The following is a 12,722-nucleotide window of genomic DNA, read 5'->3' as shown; positions in this document are numbered from 1 at the left end:
TAGTATTTTATTAAATTATTCTTAGAATCTTTGCTTTTTAATCCCAAGAAATAGAAGTGATATCTTCTAATTGATAGTTTATTCTTTCATAGATTCATCTGAAAACTACATCAAGACAAAGACATTTGAGGGCTTCTGTGCGTTACATCTTGCTGCAAGTCAGGGACATTGGAAGATCATACAGATTCTTTTAGAAGCTGGGGCAGATCCGAATGCAACTACTTTAGAGGAAACCACACCACTGTTTTTAGGTGAAGTATGTTATTTGTGGTACAGATAACAATTTTTATTTTTTTAATTTTATATTTTGCTTAAGAAACTAAGCCAGGTTTTCCCTCAAGCTGTTTTATTTATGGCAAATATTATATTGCCATTTCTTTGCTTTTGAAACCAGAAAGGTGTTTTTAAAGATTCTTCTTCATTTTCTACCCTTGGTTGATAGCATTTGGGAATAATCTTATTTTGGGGGGGAGGATATCTTTAAATGTCTGTTTAAAGTTGTAAAATCTTTTGTAAATTGTAGTCACCATCATTGTTCTCAGTGTTGCTCTGAAGACCAGGTAGAGTTTAAATTGTAGCAGTAGTTACAAGGTTACCTGTGAATGTTTTGTTTGCTTCTGTGTTTTCTTAGCATTAAAAACTTAAAGTTTTATGGAAGAAATTAACAGGCTAAATCTTTAACGCCAGTTAATCTGTTGCCTATATGGATCACTATTCAGACTTATTCCTTTACATTCTATTTTTTAATTCATTAAGAACAGAGGCCAAATTCTAAAGGGCATACTTCCATTACCTGTCTTTTATTCTTCCCTCCTTATCTTTCATCATATTTGTCTTCAAGCACACTGTGGTCCATAAAGACCATGAGAAAATAATAGTGGACCATGAGAAAATTAAGAGAATAAATTATTTATATAGAATCCAAGTATTAGGACTATAGTTTGGTTCTGCCACATGTTATTTGTAAGTTCACTTATTTACTGTATGATTCAGTTTCCTCACTTACAAAATGAGAGTAGTAGTACCTACCTAGTCTTTATTAGGCTGCAAATAAAATGTCTATGAAAGTAATTTTTCCTTGTGAATTTAAAAATACATATTCTTAAAATTGTGTACAGTAGAATTCATTCTTTTTAGTGAACAGTTGTATGAGTTTTGATGTATGTATAAAAATGTGTATTGACAGTGATAATCAAGACACAGAAGAGTTCATCACCTTCCAGAATTTCATCATGTTTCATATTTTTATCAGCGTTCCCTCCTAACTTCACGCCTACAACCACTGATCTGTTTTCTGATTTCATCCCTGTATTTTGCTCTTTTTTTTGGCCCTGCTGTATGGCAGGAATCTTAAGTTCCTTGACCAAGGATTGAACCTGGGCCATGGCAGTGGAAGCCCAGAGTCCTAAGACTACCAGGGAACTCCCCTGTAGTTTGCTTTTTAACAGAATGTCATAAATATATGGCCTTCCCTGGTAACTCAGATGGTAAAGAATCCACCTGCAATGTGGGAGACCTGGGTTCAATCCCATGGTTGGGAGGATCCCTTGGAGGAGGGCATGGCAAGCTACTCCAGCCTGGTGGACTATAGTCCGTGGGGTCACAAAGAGTGAAACACGACTGAGTGACTAAGCACATAAATATATATGAAATAATACAACATGGGACTTTTGAGACTGACTTCTTTCACTTAGCATACTGCTTTTGAGATTCATACATATTGTTGCATGTATCAATAATTCTTTCATTTATTGCTAAGTAGTATTCCATTGTATGAGTGCACCACAGTGTATCCATTTACCAATTGATGGACATTTGAATTGTGATGTTCAGTGTTCAGTGATTATGAATAAATTGCTACAAACTTTTGCATGTAGGTTTTGTTTTAAATATAAGGTTTCATTTCTCTTAAATTAATATTTAGGATTGTTAGGTCATGTGGTAAGTATGTATTTAACTTTGGAAAAGTTTGGAAGTGAAGTGAAGTCACTCAGTTGTGTCCAACTCTTTGCGACCCCATGGACTGTAGCCTACCAGGTTCCTCCATCCATGGGATTTTTCAGGCAAGAATACTGGAGTGGACTGCAGTTTCCTTCTCCAAGAGATTTTCCTGACCCAGGGATTGAACCCAGGTCTCTCGCACTGTAGGCAGATGCTTTACTGTCTGAGCCACCAGGGAAGTCCAAGTATATATTTAGCTTTGGAAAAGTTTGGAAATTTCTTACAAAGTGACTCTACCATTTTGCATTCTCTCCAGTAATGTTTGAGTTTCAGTTGCCCCATATCCTTACCATGTCATTTGGAACTGACAGCTTTTTCTTTTGCTTTTTTTACATTTTGGTCATTTTAATAGGAATTAGTGGTATCTTGCTGTGATTTTAATTTGTATTTTTCCTGATTGCTAATGACATTGAACATCTTTTCTTGTGACTATTTGTCATTTTCCTTTTTTTTTTTCTATTCTGTTATTAGATAAAAGTGTGTTTCGTTTTGAAATAATTTCAGATTTGTGGAAATAACATTACAAAGATTCTTATATACCTTTCACCCAAAGTTTGTTCTATTGTCTTTGTTCACTGTATCAGTTTTTCTCACTGTATACCCATGTGTCATTTATTGGAAGCATTTTTAGATTAAATTATACACAGAAAGCTTCTTTACCTACTTTTGTGTGAACTTCCTAGAGGCAGTGAAATTCTTTTATATATCTGCCATAAAATAATCAAGATCAGGAAGTTAACATTGATGCAGTACTTTATTTAATCTACAGATTGTATGTAATTTGCAGATTTCTCAGTTTTGCCAGTTGTTCCACTACTCTCCTTTTCTGCAAATAATTTTTTTTTATTGGTTCAGGGTCAGTCCAGGATTATTTTTTATATTTAGATGTTATGTCTCTTTAGCCTCCTGTAACAGTTTTTCAGTCCTTATCTTTTATGATTTTAACATTTTTGAAGAGTTCAGGCAATTTGTTTTGTGAAATGTCTTTCAGTTTGGGTTTCTCTCATGTTTTTTCTTGATAAAGTGCAGGTAATGTATTTCTCCAGGAATACCACAGAAGTGAAATGATAGTGCATTTTATCAGGAAGAAAATGATCTATTACTGATGATATTAATTTGTAAGAGTGTTTTCAATATGTGATATATACTGTTATGAAGATGTTTCATGGAAGCTTTGCTGTAATACGATTTGCATTTCCTGAGGGGGAGATTACTTTTATATAAAGTTTCTTTTTTCTTTTTTCCCCACATTCACATTTGATCCACCTTGAATATTCTGTACAACTGAATAGAAAGCTTAAGCTTTCATTGAGGCTGTGCTGTGTGCAATCTTTATTCCCATTGTTATCTTAAAAAAATCTAACATAGAAACGTGAACAAAATGAATTAAGGCCTGTCAGAGATAAAGAGTTCAGAGTATTAAAAGAGGGAAACAGAAGTCACCCTGGGATGACAGGGGAAGATATCATGTGTAGAGTACTGTATAAATAGTAACAATAATACTTAGTTATCAGAAAAGTGTACTAAGCCCTGTATCAGGTGTTTTAGATGAATTGCCTTTATTTTACACTGTGATTCTATGAAATATGTACTATTATTATTTCAACTCTCACAGATGAGGTGATGTAAAAACACTGTATTTTAGAATCAGGAGTGCTGTATATAAGTTTTGATCTTGCTGTCACTTCTGTATTGGTTAGAATAGCATTTCCCGAATTGATTCAGTGAGCTAATACATGTTCATTGACCGAAGGATTCCAGATCAACATACATTTGAGAAATGCTATGTCTTGTATTCCCCAAGGCAGAAAAACAGAAAACAGTAGCCATGTAGTTTTATGTGTCTACCTAGTCTGTATCCACTGTGCTCCATGTTACCCTATTTTAGTATCTTCATAGTTCTTATCACTGGCTACAGTTATTTATTTGCTACTTAGTTTATTGACTCCCCTCATTAGAAAGAATGTTCCATGAGAGCAGGGATTTTATCTTGTTCACTCTCCTAACTCCCAAACTTAGATCAGAGGCTGGGATGCCATAAAGTGACAGTGAAAGTTGCTCAGTCGTGTCCTACTCTTTGCAAGCCCATCAACTATACAGTCCATGGAATTCTCTAGGCCAGAATACTGGAGTGGATAGCCTTTCTTTTCTCCAGGGGATCTTCCCAACCCAGGGGTCGAACCCAGGTCTCCTGCGTTGCAAACAAGTTCTTTGCCATCTGAGCCACCAGGGAAGCTCCTGCTAAATATAAATATTTAGTGATTTATATTTCAGGATATAGTTAACTTGCAATTTTTATGTTAATGGAGGAAGAGTGATCAAGATAATTCAATGAATAACTTTTAATCACTTACTTTCAGTAAATTCTATACTGCTAAATAGGATTTACTTAGTTTCTTGGACAGCAAATTTTCCACCCTAATTATGTTTTGTATCAGGTAATACAGAAATATTTTGACTTAAGCAGAGATTTTAAACCAAGGAGATGTAGTACATAGAGTACTTCTACATGCTCAAGTACTGCATCAGTTGTTTTAGATTCTTGTTTGAAAGTTGGGAAGTAGAGTATTTTTTAAAAAGGAAGAGAAAAGGAAAAGTACAAGCCTGAGCTTTTGCAAAAACATAGTGATGTAAATGGATATGTGACTCTCCAGTTAGGTTTTTTTTTTTTCTTAATTTTTTATTGGAGGATAATTGCTTTACAATATTGTACTGGTTTCTGTCATATATCAACATAAATCAGCCACAGGTATTCATATATCTCCTCCCTTGTGCACCTCCCTCCCATCTCCCACCCCATCCCACCCCTCTAGGTTGTCACAGAGCGCTGGGTGTACTCCCTGTGTCATTGAGCAAATCCTCACTATCTGTTTTACATATGGTAATATATATGTTTCAATGCTATTCTCTCAAATCATCCTACCCTCTCCTTCTCCCACTGAGTTCAAAATTCTGTTCTTCATGTCTGTGTCTCCTTTGCTTCCCTGCATGTAGGATCGTCAGTATCGTTTTTCTAGATTGCATGTATATGTGTTAATAATTAAGATATTTGTCTCTTTCTGACTTACTTCACTCTGTACAATAGGCTCTAGGTTTATCCACCTCATTAGGACTGACGGGAATGCATACTTTTTGTATAGCTAAGTAATGTGCAACAGTTAGAACTGGACATGGAACAACAGACTGGTTCCAAATAGGAAAAGGAGTACGTCAAGGCTGTATATTGTCACTCTGCTTATTTTACTTATATGCAGAGTACATCATGAGAAACGCTGGACTGGAAGAAACACAAGCTGGAATCAAGATTGCCGGGAGAAATATCAAGAACCTCAGATATGCAGATGACACCACCCTTATGGCAGAAAGTGAAGAGGAGCTAAAAAGCCTCTTGATGAAAGTGAAAGAGGAGAGTGAAAAAGTTGGCTTAAAGGTCAACATTCAAAAAATGAAGATCATGGCATCTGGTCCCATCACTTCATGGGAAATAGATGGGGAAACAGTGGAAACAGTGTCAGACTTTATCTTTTTGGGCTCCAAAATCACTGCAGATGGTGATTGCAGCCATGAAATTAAAAGACGCTCACTCCTTGGAAGGAAAGTTATGACCAACCTAGATAGCATGTTAAAAAGCAGAGACATTACTTTGCCAACAAAGGTCCGTCCAGCCAAGGCTATGGTTTTTCCAGTGGTCATGTATGGATGTGAGAGTTGGACTGTGAAGAAAGCTGAGTGCCAAAGAATTGATGCGTTTGAACTGTGGTGTTGGAGAAGACTCTTGAGAGTCCCTTGTACTGCAAGGAGATCCAACCAGTCCATCCTAAAGGAGATCAGTCCTGGGTGTTCACTAGAAGGAATGATGCTGAAGCTGAAACTCCTATACTTTGGCCACTTCATGCAAAGAGTTGACTCATTGGAAAAGACCCTGATGCTGGGAGGGATTGGGGGCAGGAGAAGAGAGTGACAGAGGATGAGATGGCTGGATAGCATCACTGACTCAATGGACATGATTTTGTGTAAACTCTGGGAGATGGTGATGGACAGGGAGGCCTGGCGTGTTGCAACTCATGGGGTCGCAAAGAGTTGGACACGACTGAGTGACTGAACTCAACTGAATGTGCCATTATATATCCTCATGGATGATTGGATGGCATCACCAATGAAATGGACATAGTTTGGACAAACTCTGGGAGATGATGAGGGACAGGGAAGCTTGGCATGCTGAAGTCCATGGGATTGTGAAGAGTTGGACATTACTTGGCAACTGAAGAACAACAATGTTCCATTGTATATATGTACCACAATTTCTGTATCCATTCATCTGTTGATGGGCATCTAGGTTGTTTCTATGTCCTAGCTTTTGTAAAAAATGCTACAAGGAACCTTGGGGTGCTTGTGTCTCTTTCAGTTATGGTTTTCTCAGGGTATATGCTGAGCAGTGGGATTGTTGGGTCGTACGGTAACTCTGGCTTCTCAGGTGGCACTGGTTGTAAAGAACCTGCTTGCCAGTGCAGGAGACGTAAGAGATGTGGATTTGATCCCTGAGTCAGAAAGATCCCCTGGAGGAGGACCTGGCAGCCCACTCCAGTATTCTTCTCTGGAGAATCCCATGCACAGAGGAGCCTGGAGGGCTACAGTCCATATGGTTGCAAAGAGTCAGACATGATGGAAGTGACTTAGCACGCGCACACACACACATGCGTGGTAGTTCTATTCCTAGTTTTTTTTAAGGAATCTCCTTACTGTTCTCCATAGTGGTTGTATCAGTTTACGTTCTTACCAACAGTGTAAGAGTGTTTCCTTTTCTCCACATCCTCTCCAGTATTTATCGTTTGTAGATTTTTAAATGATGCCCATTCTGACAGATGTGAGGTGATACCTCGTTGTAGTTTTGATTTACATTTCTCCAATAATGAGCAATGTTGAGCATCTTTTAATGTGTTTACTCGCCAGTTGTATGTCGTCTTTGGAGAAATAGCTGTTTAGGTCTTCTGTCCATTTTTTGATTGGGTGGTTTTTCTGGTATTGAGCTGCATGAACTGCTTGTATATTTTGGAGATAACCCTTTGTCAGTTGTTTTGTTTGCAATTGTTTTCTCCTGTTCTGAGGATTGTTTTTTAATCTTGTTTATTTTTTCCTTTGCTGTGCAAAAACTTTTAAGTTTAATCAAGTTCCGTTTGTTTACTTTTGTTTTTATTTCAGTTACTCTAGGAGGTGGGTCAAAGAGGATCTTGCTGTTAGTATGTCAAAGAGTGTACTGCATATATTTTCCTCTAAGTGCTTTATAGTTTTTGGCCTTACATTTAAATCTTTAATCCATTTTGAGTTTATTTTTGTATTTTGTGTTAAAAAATGTCCTTGTTTTATTTTTTTTACATGTAGCTGTCCAGTTTTCCCAGCACCATTTATTGAAGAGGCTTTTTTCCATTGTATAATCTTGCCTCCTTTGTCAAAAATAAGGTGCCCATAGGTGCGTGGATTTATCTCTGGGGTTTCTGTCTTTTTCCATTGGTTTGTATTTCTGTTTTTGTGCTGGTACCATACTGTCTTAATGACTGTAGCTTTGTAGTAGAGTTTGAAGTCAGGAAGGTTGATTTCTCCAGCTTCATTTTTCTTTCTCAAGATTGCTTTGGCTATTCAGGTTTCTTTTGTGTTTCCATACAAATTGTGAAATTTTTTGTTCTATTTCTGTGAAAAATATGATTGGTAGTTTGATAGGGATTTCATTGAATCTGTAGATTACTTTGGGTAGTGTAGCCATTTTCACAGTATTGATTCTTCTGATCCAAGAATATGGTACCTCTTTCCATCTGTTTGTGTCATCTGGAATTTCTTTCATCAGTGTCTTGTAGTTTTCTGCATACAGGTCTTTTGTCTCCTTAGGTAGATTAATCTCTTGGTATTTTACTCCTTTTGTTGCATTAGGTGTTTCTTAAGTTAGGTAATCTGGGCTCTAGTGTCTGCTCTGCACTGTAAATAATAAAACAAATTTTAGTAATCTGCTTTGCTTGCCTGTATCTTTCTCCCTCTTTTAAATAACTGTAGTGATCTGTGTTTCACTCTATAATGGAAGAGTCTTTTTTTTAAAAAATTAATAGAAAATCCAGAACACTTCAAGGTTTGAACCAAACTATAGATGATAATTTCTAGATGAGGAAGAGTGGTTGGATCACCTGGACTTAAAGTGAGAAAGAGGAACTGCCCATGTAGTATAGCTTCTTTCCCCATCTGTAGAGTTATCTTCCAAAGTTGTTCATTGCTGAAACTTTGCAGTATGTTGCCTCTTCTCCCAAGGGAAGCTGTATTCCCCTTGCATGTCATTGTACCTATCCTGTGGCTCAAAGTGAACTTAAACTGGAGGATCAATGGATAGAAATTTAATACAGGATTATGAAAACTGCGGGTAGCTGGAAAAGTCATCAGCATCAATGGTGTGTCACTGTTGAACTGAAGGCTGAACGCAGAGAGTTAGAAAATTTATTATTCCACTGTTTGTAATGGGAATATCTTCCTGTACAGAACTCACCAAGATTTTCATAAAATTGAGTTTGGAAGGCAGATTTTCAGTTTGATGGCAGTAAGACTTAAATTGAGAAAACCCCACAAGAAAGGGGAAATTTACCAAACATCTCTGTATCTTTCCACATGAAAATTGTTCTTATAGAACATCATTTGCTACATGCAACTTAAAGTTTATGTTTAACAAGGAGTCTGCCCTTTATTTCTTTTTTTGCCTTCTTTCCCAGCTACTTTTCCCTTGCTTCATAAATGGCATTTACAGTAAGTATTCTGAACTGCTTTGGAAATAAGAATACCTTTATTTATAAATATAGAAGATTCTAAGTGAAAATATAGCTGATTTTGAAGGAAATAGGTTTTCTCTTTATTTTGCTAAATTTAAAACAATACTGATAAATTGGAAGCTAAAATCCAACCTACTGTGACTTCATAGGACAGTTTTCTGTGATAACTGCACAGCATGCTGTTTTGGCTTTTGATGGACCATTTTTCATTTTTTGTTCTTCAGAGTCTGCTTAGTCTGTGTAACCTTCAACGTTAAACATAACCTTCAACATATTTATTAGTAAAGTGCTTTATAAACAGTGTTATGTGAGGCTGCCTATTTCAATGTGTATGTTTGCTCAGTCATGCAGCTGTTACAACCCCATGGACTGTAGCCTGCCAGGCGCCTCTGTCCATGGAATTCCCCAGGAAAGATTATTGGAATGGGTCGCCATTTTCTCCTCCAGAGTTTCTTCTTGATCCAGGGATTGAACCTGCTTCTTCTGTGTCTCCTGCATTGGCAAGAGGATTCTTTATCACTGAGCCTCCTGGGAAGAGGTGCCTATTTCAATATTAAATATATAAAATATGTCATACTTAAGCTCATGTGGCCTGTCCTTTGATTGTGTTGGTATATTCCAGAGTTGAACAAACCAACCTAGATTTCATTTTTCACTTGTGTTTTCATGGATCAGTGATCATTCATAGAGTTATTTTTTGAGGTGCTATGAATTTTGAGGTTTAGCATGCATATATTTAATATTAATTAAACTTAATCTTTGGAGTTATTTTTAGATCTTTAAATAGAATGATTAATCATCTTTCTCAAGGATTGTAACCTTAGCATTTTTATTTGAGGGCATGTTCTTGAAAAGAGAAGTTTGAGTTTTCTCAGGTTTGAAGTATGGCTGTTCACTAAAAGGTTACATTTTTAAAATGTTAATTCCTTGTTCTGTTTACTTTCTTGATGTAAAATATCATACTCTTTTATGTTTTAAGACTATATCTTTTTGTTCCATAAGGTAAGCATACTGGCATCTTAATACTTTCATTTTATTTTTTCTTATAGTTCAATGATTAAATAGCTTAGAAGTTTATCAGCAGTTATTTTGCCATGATTTTTCCAGTCTTGCTTGGTTAACTAAATTCTTTTCTTTAAATGAGTCATCTGAAAGGACCCATGAAGATAATGTTCCTCTAATTCTTTCATAGTCATAATTGAATAATGATTTTATTTATTTTTAAATTATTTTTGGCTGTGTGGCTCAACTTGTGGGATCTTAGTTCCCCAACCAGTGATTGAAATGGGCCCTCAGCAGTGAAGTGTGGAGTCCTAACTGCTGGACCACCAGAGAATTAAATGATTTTATATTTGTATAGCAGTTTAATTAGGTAAATTTGGGACACATTTTTTTGAGAAACTTTGTAGTGGATATTTATTATGTTCTAGAGTTGAAGTTGGAGGCCTCTGATTTTCTTCTGTTTTTGGTGGCAGTATTTTGTTTCTTTCAGAGTTTTCTGAGACATGAAATGCTGTTTCAATATTTATTTTAGTAAGTCTTTCTGTAATTATATCTTTAAATATTTATTCTGTTATTATGATGGTCTTCTTGGGCTCCAGTTATTTGTTTATTGTTTGTCCTTTTTCATATCTATCATTTAATCTAAACCCGTTTTGTTTGTTTTTACTTTTCCTGCTTTGTTCCTTTTCAGAAATGTCTGTTTTCTCTAGTATTTTTTACAGCTTCAATTGCATTTCTATGATAACTTAATTTTTCCCAGGTCTTTTCTAAATTGTCCAGGTTTATATTACATCAGCTATTATCTAGTTACCTTTTACCTGAGCACTTATGTCTCAGTTCATTTCAGTTCAGTCGGTCAGTCATGTCTGACTCTCTGCGACCTCATGGACTGCAGGACGCCAGGCCTCTGTGTCCATCACCAACTCATGGAGTTTACTCAAACTCATGTCCTTTGAGTCGGTGATGGCACCAAAATCTCGTCTTGCGTTGTCCCCTTCTCCATCCGTCTTCAATCTTTCCCAGCATCAGGGTCTTTTCAAATGCCATGATCTTAGTTTTCTGAATGTTGAGTTTTTCAGCCAACTTTTTCACTCTCCTTAACTTTCATCAAGAGGCTCTTTAGTTCTTCTTCACTTTCTGCCATAAGGGTGGTATCATCTGCATATCTGAGTTATTGATATTTCTCCTGGCAATCTTGATTCCAGCTTGTGCTTCATCTAGCCCAGCATTTCTCATGATGTACTCTGCAGTTGAATAAGCAAGGTGACAATATTCAGCCTTGATGTACTCCTTTTCCTATTTAGAATCAGTCTGTTCCATGTTCAGTTCTAACTATTGCTTCCTGACCTGCATACAGATTTCTCAAGAGGCAGGTCAGGTGATCTGGTATTCCCATCTCTTTCAGAATTTTCCACAGTTTATTGTGATCCACACAGTCTAAGGCTTTGGCATAGTCAATAAAGCAGAAATAGATGTTTTTCTGGAACTCTCTTGCTTTCGATGATCCACTGGATGTTGGCAGTTTGATCTCTGGTTCCTTTGCCTTATCTAAAACCAGCTTGAACATCTGGAAATTCACAGTTCACGTATTATTGAAGCCTGTCTTGGAGAATTTTGAGCATTACTTTACTAGCGTGTGAGATGAGTGCAATTGTGCAGTAGTTTGAGCATTCTTTGGTATTGCCTTTCTTTGGGATTGGAATGAAAACTAACCTTTTCCAGTTCCGTGGCCACTGCTGTGTCTTCCAGATTTGCTGGCATATTGTGTGTAGCACTTTCACAGCATCATCTTTTAGGATTTGAAGTAGCTCAGCCTGAATTCCAATCACCTCTACTAGCTTTGTTTGTAGTGATGCTTTCTAAGGCCCACTTGACTTCACATTCCAGGATGTCAGGCTCTAGGTGAGTGATCATACCATTGTGATTATCTGGGTTGTGAAGATCTTTTTTGTACAGGTCTTCTGTGTATTCTTGCCACCTCTTAATATCTTCTGCTTCTGTTAGGTCCATTACCATTTCTGTCCTTATTGAACCCATCTTTGCATGAAATGTCCCCTTGGTATCTCTGATTTTCTTAAAGTGATCTCTAGTCTTTCCAATTCTATTATTTTCCTCTATTTCTTTGCATTGATCACTGAGGAAGGCTTTTTTTTTAATCTCTCCTTGCTGTTCTTTGGAACTCTGCATTCAAATGGGTATATCTTTCATTATCTCCTTTGCTTTTCGCTTCTCTTCTTTTCACAGCTATTTGTAAGGCCTTCTCAGACAGCCATTTTGCTTTCTTTGGGTTTCCTTTTCTTGGGGATGATCTTGATCCCTGTCTCCTGTACTATGTCACGAACCTCCATCTGTAGTTCATCAGGTACTCTATCAGATCTAGTCCCTTAAATCTATTTCTCACTTCTACTGTATAATTGTAAGGAATTTGATTTGGGTCATACCTGAATGGTCTAGTTGTTTTCCCTGCTTTCTTCAATTTAAGTCTGAATTTGGTAATAAGGAGTTCATGTTCTGAGCCATAGTCAGCTTCTGGTCTCGTTTTTGCTGACTGTATAGAGCTTTTCCATCTTTGGCTGCAAAAAATATAATCAATCTGATTTTGGTGTTGACCATCTGGTAGTCCATGTGTAGAGTCTTCTCTTGTGTTGTTGGAAGAGGGTGTTTGCTATGACCAGTTGCAAAACTCTATTAGCCTTTGCCCTGCTTCATTCTGTACCCCAAGGCCAAATTTGCCTGTTACTCCAGGTGTTTCATCACTTCCTACTTTCTCATTCCAGTCCCCTATAATGAAAAGGACATCTTTTTTGGGTGTTAGTTCTAGGTCTTCATAGAACCATTCAACTTCAGCTTCTTCAGCATTACTGGTTGGGGCATAGACTTGGATCACTGTGAGGTTGAATGGTTTGCCTTGGAAACTAA

The 12,722-nt window shown here is 36.9% G+C and overlaps 1 protein-coding gene across 3 annotated transcripts in view; it reads left to right on the top strand.

The window, feature by feature from the left end:
* The window catches only part of ASB3 (ankyrin repeat and SOCS box containing 3), a 107,153-nt gene that overhangs the window by 37,973 nt on the left and 56,458 nt on the right, over positions 1-12,722 (top strand). For all 3 annotated transcript variants that reach the window (XM_018055235.1, XM_018055236.1, XM_018055237.1), the window contains exon 3: positions 93-251. In XM_018055235.1, coding sequence (XP_017910724.1) covers positions 93-251 — 159 coding nt within the window. The remainder of the gene's footprint in view (positions 1-92; positions 252-12,722) is intronic.

This window comes from Capra hircus, chromosome 11 (assembly GCF_001704415.2).
Source record: "Capra hircus breed San Clemente chromosome 11, ASM170441v1, whole genome shotgun sequence".
Taxonomy (NCBI): domain Eukaryota; kingdom Metazoa; phylum Chordata; class Mammalia; order Artiodactyla; family Bovidae; genus Capra; species Capra hircus.
The sequence above is the reverse complement of the archived record's forward strand: the minus strand, read 5'-3'. Positions and strand labels throughout refer to the sequence as shown.